General features: G+C 54.3%; 1 protein-coding gene across 1 annotated transcript; it reads left to right on the top strand.

Moving 5' to 3' along the window:
* Positions 1–208: 208 nt before the first annotated feature.
* ORAI3 (ORAI calcium release-activated calcium modulator 3) lies at positions 209–6,603 on the top strand. The gene is made up of 2 exons (XM_056137688.1): positions 209–740; positions 5,793–6,603. Exons 1-2 carry the CDS (start codon positions 513–515, stop codon positions 6,447–6,449), a joined length of 885 nt encoding a protein of 294 aa, XP_055993663.1. The 5' UTR covers positions 209–512; the 3' UTR covers positions 6,450–6,603.
* Positions 6,604–8,911: the final 2,308 nt, after the last annotated feature.

Raw genomic sequence — 8,911 nt, 5'->3', positions numbered from 1 at the left:
TGTCCCCACGCCCGTGGGACTCTCGAAGGAGGGGGCTGTCTGCCTGGGTCACCCTGGGTGGTCCCGCATCTGAGCATCGGGCCCCGGCTGCGCCCCTGCCGACCGTGGGGCTCGCCTTCCCGGACTTGAACTCAAGTTTCGGGGAGTCTGGGCCTCCGGGAGTGTCCAAGCCGGCTGGACACCCGGACACTCATCTCCGAGACTGGGGTCCCCCGGGACTCTCGCCGCCGGCTCCCGGTTCCCCCGACTCCACCCCATCATGTGGCCGCCCGGGCTCCGCCTCCGCCCCAGTTCCTGTTTCGGCCGCTGCTGTCCCGCTGCAGCCCGAGGGCTCCCGCCGACGCCGGCGCTTCCTGCCCGCCGGGCCGCCGCCTCCCGGGCGCCCGCGTCCGCATCCTCCCTCGGCCCGCGGGGCGATGGGACCCGCCCCTGCCCGGCCCGGGCCCTGCTGGGGCCCCCGAGCCCGCGCGGCTCCTCCGTGAGCGCCCAGCCCGCCCGGTGCCGCCCCCAGGATGAAGAGCGGCGAGGGGGACGCGGGCGAGCAGGCGCCCCTGAACCCCGAGGCCGAGAGCCCCGCGGGCTCGGCCACCTACCGGGACTTCGTGCACCGCGGCTACCTGGACCTCATGGGGGCCAGTCAGCACTCGCTGCGGGCGCTCAGCTGGCGCCGCCTCTACCTCAGCCGGGCCAAGCTCAAGGCCTCCAGCCGCACATCCGCCTTGCTGTCGGGCTTCGCCATGGTGAGGGAGGCGAGGGCCCCCGTGGGGGAGGCCCGTGGGGAAACTGAGTCGGGACCCAGGGCGGGCAGGGGAGGACGGGGTTCTCGGCGCCACTGGAGGGTGCAAAGCAGCTTCCCCACTGGGGTTCCTCCTTTGTGGTCTGTGTGTGCGCAGACCTGGGTCCTGGGGGGAAGCCGCATCCCAACACGTGCGGGAGCAGGTAAGTGACCAGAAGGGTGGCATCTGCAAGGATGGGGACAGTCTGAAAGCGTAGACCCCCAGAAGTGAACCCACGAGAGGCTCAAAGACAGTTTGGGGGGGCAGTCAGGAGGGTAAGCAGGTCAAGGGGTCCCCCAAGCAAAGCGCGCAGGTCCCAGGGAGGGCCGCTCCTGCACGTCCGCACCCCGGGAAGCTTTGGAAGGAGCCCGGGGAGGTGTGTGGTCACCTGGCTGGCAGACCTCAGCTGCGGAGGCCCCCGCGGAGCCTCAGCGGGAAGTAGGACAGGCCCCCCCAGATGAGGGCTTGCAGACACAGTTTCTAGTTTCTCCCTGCTGTGGCCAGCGCGGTTACCCTGGACAGGCCCCCACTTCCAGGCAGGCCAGGGAGAACCTGAGCTCCCACCCTTACACACCCAGTAGATTGCCTGCCAAACACCGACCCTGGGCAAGCTGTGATTTTTGTCCTCGAACCCGAGAGCAGTATTTCCCAGAGTGGTGGTGATCCCACCTGGGGGCACTGGAAAGATGTGGGGGTGCAGTGGAGGGGGTGCTTTCTGTGTGTTTGTTTGAAGAAGGTAGATTTCCAGAAGGGCCTGAGTGATTTTTTTCTGAAAGGGCACCTTAGAGAGGCCGGAGCAATAGGACAACGAATAGGACACTTGCCCTGCACTTGGGCCACTCGGGGTTGATCCCCAGCATCTCATAGTGTCCCCGAGCCCACCAGGCATGATTCCTGAGTGTAGGGTCAGGAATCAGCCCTGTGCATGGCTGGGTATGGCCCAGAAAACCAAAAGGAAAAAAAAAAGTAGGAAGAAAGGAGATCTTTGGCTAAATAAAAACCTAGGTCAGAACAAGTCAGAACAAAACTCGTATCCGAGGGCTCAGGCTCGGACGGACCTGTTGGTTGCACAGGCATGGAGACTGGTGGGGCAGTGGCTGCTTCCCAGATGCAGGGTACAGGATGGACGTGCAGCCCGGGTTTCTCCACCATCATGGCAGAGGAAGGAAGCTGGTTGGAGGCAGCGCTCAGGAACTGCGCTAGGGAGATTTCCAGATGAGGGTAGAGGAGGGGCCGTAGAGTTGGGTGATGTGAGTTAACTCAGCCCCACAGCATCTGTATGCAGGCAAGAAGGAACGTGTAGGGCCAGTGTTGGCCTGGGTTTTCTTGACATGGTGTCATTGGAGACAGGTGATTCCCTTTCTCCAGGACAGACTGCTGAGAAAAGCGAACGGCATGGGAGCTGGCTGAAGGCAGTTCCCTGCTCTTCTCTGCCCCATGGTCCAGTTGGTTCCCGGGGGGACAATCCGACTTGCTGCTAGTCTTGCTGGTTGCTAGGGTGACAGCTTAAGGGCTAGGACCTTCTCAGCAGGATCCAGGGGCCAGAGGAGTGGATTCTGGCCCCAGTCCTACTGGGTTAGCGAGGCAGGGTCAGGCTCTGGGAGAAGAGGGGGTGAAGACTAGGCCTGTCTGGAAGACGCCCGCTGACACCTGGCCCAGTTTACCAAAATGCTTGGCTTGGCTCCTAGCACCACCCAGCAGGTGCAGCGCCCTCCTCCCCCCTCGGCCCCATCGCCGTCCATTAGGTCCTGCAGAATAGGCCATGCCTGGCCACGGTGAAAGAGCCAAATTCTAGGATCCAGGTAGCCTGGATTAAAATAGCATGCAAATAGTATTGATTAGTCTCTAATAATAGTATTGTCTTTGATAATAATAGTCTCGGGGCTGGAGCGATAGCAAAGCGGGTAGGGCGTTTGCCTTGGGTTCGATTCCTAGCATCCCATATGGTCCCCCGAGCACCGCCAGGGGTAATTCCTGAGTACAGAGCCAGGAGTAATCCCTGAGCATCGCTGGGTGTGACCCAAAAAGGAAAGTAATAATATAATAATAGTCTCTAAGAACAGTATTGGGGGGCAGGGAGGGGCATACCTGGTGATGCTCAGAACTCATGCCTCCGGTCTTGGGAGACCATATGGGGTGCTGGTGATGGAACCAAACCCATGTCAACCATGTGCAATGCAGGAGCTGTCCCCGCTGTACTGTGTCATCGGCCCTATGCTTGGGGCTTTTAGGTGCCTCATCTTGCTATTACACTGCAGCTATGGCTCTTTTGCAGATGAGAAAACTGATGCTAAGAAACATGCTATGAACCCACAGCAAGGAAGTGGCAGAATTTTGACTTAGACTTTGTTCTAGAGTCCAAGTTTATATGCATCAAATTATATAATAACTGAGCTGTTTGCAATGGCTAGGCAGGAGATGTGAATTCAGTGTTGCATGGGAGTGGGGTAGGGACTTGCTATCAAGAGATACTAAGAATGGTCCAAAAGAGCGGAATAACTAGACACTAGCGGATAGTTACTATGTTGGAATGATATAGGTAAGCCTTCCATATTTTCAAGAGGATCTGGAAGTGGGGTATTTGCATACAATCAATCTTTTTTAGTTTTTGGGCCACACCTGGTGACACTCAGGGGTTCCTCCTGGCTCGGTGTTCAGGAATTAGTCCTGACAATGCTTGGGGGACTGTATTGGATTCCTGGGGATCACATCTGGGTTGACCACATGCAAGGCAAGCGCCCTATCCGCTGTACTATCACTCCGGCCTTATTGATATACAGTCTCATGAGTTTGAAAAGTTAACTTGGGACCAGCAAAACCTGACATGGTGTGGTCCCCAGAGCATCTCCAGGAGAGACCCCCAAGCACCATGATAGGAGTAGCCCCAGCATCTCTGGGCATGGCCCCCAAGCCAAAATAAATCAATGTAAATAAATGACATTGTATGAGCCAAGCAGAATCTGTCTGCTAGCTGGCTTAGGTTCAGCTTTGTGCAATTTGCAAAGTCTATCCTTTGCTTTTAGTGTTAACTTTAATAAGAGCAAACACCTACTGCTTATTATGTAGCTTATGTTGTCTCCTTACATTTTCACCACAATCTACAGGGCAGGGAGGTGCTGTTTATTATTATTATTATTATTATTATTTTGCCTTCTTTGGGTCATTCCTGGCTCTGCACTCAGGAATTACTCCTGGTGGTGCTTGGGGGACCATATGGGATGCCGGGGATCAAACCCGGGTCGGCCGCGTGCAAGGCAAATGCCCTACCCGCTGTGCTATCACTCCGGCCCCAGGGAGGTGCTGTTTTAAAACAGCCCCCACCCCCAACTTTTTTTTTAGTTTTGGGCCACACCCAGTGATGCTCAGGGAATTGGTGATGCTTGGGGGCCATACAGGATGCCAGGGATGGGATCTGGGGTTGGCTGCATTCAAGGCAAGTGCCCTACCCGCTGTGCTATTATTCTGGAACCTAAGTTCCTGTTCTTCAAATGAGGACATTGAGGCATAGCACTAAGTGAAAATTGCATACGTTGGGGCTGGAGAGATTGTCCACTTGCCTTTATGCAGCTACCCGGGTTTAATCCCTGGCACCTCATATGGCCCTCCGAGCCCACTAGGATTGATCCCTGAGCGCAGAGCAGGAGTAAGCCCTGAGCACTGGGGGGTGTGACCTCCATTGTGGCCCCAAAACCTTAAAAAACGAAAACAAAAAGGACTTTACAGCTTGTAGAACTAAAAAGGATCCTTCACTTCAGAAAGTGTGTGTGTGTGTTTTTTTTTTTTTAAAGAGGGCTGGAGAGATAGTACAGTGGGCAGGGAGCTAGCCTTGCACACGGCTGACCTGGGTTTGATCCCTGGCACCCCATATGGTCCCTCCAAACCACCAGGAGTGATCCCTGAGTGCAGAGCCAGGAGTAAAGCTCTGAGCACCATGGGATATAGCCCCAAAACCAAAAAATAAAGGAGAGGCTGGAGGGATAGTACAGCGGGTAGGGCATTTGCCTTGCATGTGGCTGATCCAGGTTTGATCCCTGGCATCCCCTATGGTCCCCTGAACACTGCCAGGAGTAATTCCTGATTGCAGAGTTCAGAGTAACTACTGAACATCGCCAGGTGTGACCCAAAAGCAAAAAGTAAAGGAGGCTCCCCGGTGGTACTTAGTACCACAAGGGCTATACCCGGTAATGCTTGGTGGGGGTGGCATAGGATCAAGTGTCATGTAATGCCAGGGATCGTATTTGGAGCTTCATGCAAAGCATGCACTTCGCCCTTTGAGCTATGTCCCCGCTTGGATTATGCGCTCTCTAAGCCCACTGACAAGTGTCATTGTCAGAACCATGCCATCTTAGGGAGGTGGGAAACCTAGAGCCCAAACCAGACCTCCTGGCCCTCACTGAACATTCCCCCCCCCAAACAAAGACTTCGTAGGACTATAGTGATAGTACAGTGGGTAGGGCGTTTGCCTTGCACGTGGCCGACCCGGGTTCGATTCCCAGCATCCCATATGGTCCCCTGAGTACCACCAGGGTAGTGACTGAGTGCAGAGCCAGGAGTGACCCCTGTGCATCACCGGGTGTGACCCAAAAAAGAATAAAAAAAGATGGCATGCCGCCTTATGCCAGGTACTGTTCTGGGCCCAGGGGCTACCCTGAAGAATGCCAACGGGCAAAAGATAATGGATAACTTTTTGCCACCTCTTCCCTTTTGAAGCTGTAGGGACTCAATTTAGGCTGGAGTGATAGCACCACAGGTAGGGCGTTTGCCTTGCATGTGGCCGACCTGGGTTCGATTCCTCCGTCCCTCTCGGGGAGCCCAGCAAGCTATTGAGAGTATCCCGCCTGCACGGCAGAGCCTGGCAAGCTCCCCGTGGCGTGTTCAGTATGCCAAAGACAGTAACAACAAGTCTCACAATGGAGACATTACTGGTGCCTGCGCGAGCAAATCGATGTTGTTTGAAGCTGAACAACAGGAAGACAGTGCTACAGGGACTCAGTCCATGAACTCTTGTCCCCACAGGTGGCCATGGTGGAGGTCCAGCTGGAGAACAACTATGAATACCCGCCAGGCCTGCTGGTGGCCTTCAGTGCCTGCACCACCGTGCTCGTGGCTGTGCACCTCTTTGCACTCATGGTCTCCACGTGTCTGCTGCCCCACATCGAAGCCGTTAGCAACATCCACAACCTCAACTCTGTCCACCAGTCTCCACACCAGAGACTCCACCGCTACGTGGAGCTGGCCTGGGGCTTCTCCACTGCCTTGGGCACCTTCCTCTTCCTTGCCGAAGTTGTGCTGGTTGGCTGGGTCAAGTTTGTGCCCGTTGGGTCCCCCTTAGGCACACCACCAGCCCCCGGGGTACCTGCCTCCCAGGTGCCTGGGACTCTGCCACCGTTGGCTCCCTCCCTCAGCCCAGCTTCTAAGCCATCTGCTGCTTCTGTGGCCCCCTCTGAGTTGCCTGGGGGCTGCCCACCTCCCCAAGTCTGTGGAGATGGTGGGGGCCATGGGCCGGGCTGGCAGGCAGCCATGGCCTCCACAGCCATCATGGTACCGGTGGGGCTGGTGTTTGTGGCCTTTGCCCTGCATTTCTATCGCTCCTTGGTGGCCCATAAAACAGACCGCCACAAGCAGGAGTTGGAGGAGTTGAGTCGCCTGCAGGGGGAACTGCAAGCTGTGTGAGGTCGGTGTTCGATGCTGCTGCGAACACTGACCCCTCTGGGGCTGGCCGGAAGCTCCCCTGCCTGGAGCCACCCGAAGAGCTGCTGTTCTCAGGCTCAGATTCCAGTCCCAGGCCCTTTGGGGCTGGCCTGGGGCAGCGCCCACACTCCCAGAGATTTCTCTCCTTGGATTTTTATTCTTTTTTTTTCTCTTTGGGTGACACCCGGCATTGCACAGGGGTTACTCCTGACTCATGCACTCAGAAATTACTCCTGGCGGTGCTTGGGGGACCATATGGTATGCTGGGAATTGAACCCGGGTCGTCCACGTGCGAGGCAAATGTCCTACCTGTTGTGCTATCACTCCGGCCCCTCTCCTTGGGTTTTGTAAGTTCTACTCTGTGCCTGGGCTGGGAGAAGCAAAGATCTGAAGCTCCCGAAGCGTGTAGAGGTGACGCTAGGAGACCCTGTCAGATTGGCCACACACTCCTGCACAGGATGTGGAAGTCAAAGTTTATATGCCTAGCCGGATGTCCCAAATTTTGCTTTATTTTTGCAGAATCTATTTGATTGGGAGAAACTTTTCTTAACTCTCAGATTTTAATGGGTTCCACCCTCTTGCTTTAGTTACAGTAAGAGGGATTTGGATGTGCCAAATCTGGGTGTACCCCAGACATAGGGTCAATCTTTCCTAGAAGTCTCCCTATTTCAGGAAGTTCAAATGCTTGCCCCCCCCCCACAACGCCCTACATTTATGCGTCTGTTTCTCACTCCCGGGCCAGTGCCGGAGAGGGCCCTGTGTGCCCAGCCGATCTAGCATGGTTTGGAAAAAGTTCTTTTGATTATTTTGGGCCACACCTGGCTCTGCCCAATCCAGGGCGTACTCCTGAACTCTGAGCTTAAGGATCACTCCTGGTGGGGCTAGGGGACCATATGCCAGGGATACTGCGTACAGTAAGGGGTAAGCACCCCACCCTTCTAGTATCTCTATGGCCCAGAAGGCTCAGTCCCTAGCCCTTGGAACACTGATATTCTAACACTGCATTTTTGATGCATCATTTTGTATAATAAAATGTATTTCACAGATGTCCCTGTGGCTGTGAATGGGATGAAGAGGTTTCCTTGAGATGAGGTGACTTGATCCCAAGAGGCTAGAGGAAGCATGTCGTCTGGGGATGGGGATGAGTGGGGCCCACGTCTGACCCCCAGTGCAGATAGGCAGATTCTGAAAGTGGATATTCCAAGGCCTTGGTACTCTTGCTGTCATGCCAGAGATCTCTCTTCCACTGAGGATGTTTCTTTTCCTTTTTGTTTTGTTTGGGGGCCACATGGACAGTGCTGAGGGGCTACTCCCACTCTATGCTCAGGAGTTGCTCCTGGTAGTACTGGGCAACCATAGGCAGTGCTAGGGATCAAACCAAGGTCTCTCCAGCCTGCACTCAGCCTGTTGAGCTATACCACTTTATTTGAGACCAATCAATTACACTGATTATAATTTAATCCTCACAACCACCACCAAACGTCTTGGCAGTTTCTATTTAAGATAAAGTAGGATTCCAGAAAGTTTGGATCTTGCTTCAAATCACACATCTTGGGTTACCTGTACCATCACATTTGTCCGGTGTGAGGAGGACCTTGCACCTGGGACAAGAGAAAGAAATCCAATGTAAGCACCATGCTTCCATAGATAATAATAGATAATTCTCATAATATTTTTGGCCTTTGGGCCACACCCAGTGGTGCTCAGGGCTTACTCCTGGCTCTGCTCAGGGATCATTTTATTTTTAAAAGCTGTTCACAATCATGTTACATTTATTATTCCAACACCAATCCCACCACCATTACACCTACCCACCACATTTTGAATGTTTCCACCCTGACCCCCAAACCCTACCCCCAAAGTAGGACCCAAATAATATGTTCCCTATCGCTTGTGGATAATCCGCTAAGAATGATCCCAAAAAGTTTGCTTAGAGAAAAGTGTGTGAAGATTGTTGTATTTCCCCCTGGAGCCAGTAAACCCTTGTATAAGGGATTACCAACATGTAAACAGGAATCACTTTGGGTGGTGCTCCGGGGAGGATATGGGATACCAGGGATTGAACCCAGGTCAATTTTTGCAAGACCAGCGCTTTTCCTGCTGCCCGATCTCTCGGCCAGGCCTCGTAAACTTTACTGCTGCTCAATTATTTCATTATGAGACCTAGGCCGGGCTCCCCTTTCCTGTTTGTAAATTTCCAGGGACCAGGCCCCTGGAGGGTTTTCCTTCATTGTTCAGATTCTGTAATAGTCCTGTGAGAATTAACTTTTCAAAGAAAGCAGCTCAAGTTTTGAGCGGTCAACGACTTGCCCAGTCCTCCATGAAAGGCCTGATGTAGAGAGCCTGGAACTTCGGCCCAGGCCAGAGGTTCTCCTGGGCATGCTGGCACTCGGCGACCAACCTGTCGGGTGTTCAAGCCAGAGAAAAAGGTAAAGCTTGGGGTC

Source organism: Sorex fumeus, unplaced genomic scaffold (assembly GCF_029834395.1).
Source record: "Sorex fumeus unplaced genomic scaffold, SorFum_2.1 ptg000126l, whole genome shotgun sequence".
NCBI classification, from domain to species: Eukaryota; Metazoa; Chordata; class Mammalia; order Eulipotyphla; family Soricidae; genus Sorex; species Sorex fumeus.
Note: the sequence above shows the minus strand (reverse complement) of the source record. Positions and strands in the feature narration are given on the sequence as shown.

Bases quoted from the DNA above. Each gene is read 5' to 3' on its own strand.
- ORAI3 (XM_056137688.1), top strand. From the start codon at position 513: ATGAAGAGCGGCGAGGGGGACGCGGGCGAGCAGGCGCCCCTGAACCCC. The intron at 741-5,792 runs GTGAGGGAGGCG...TTGTCCCCACAG, and splicing joins TGCTGTCGGGCTTCGCCATG to GTGGCCATGGTGGAGGTCCA.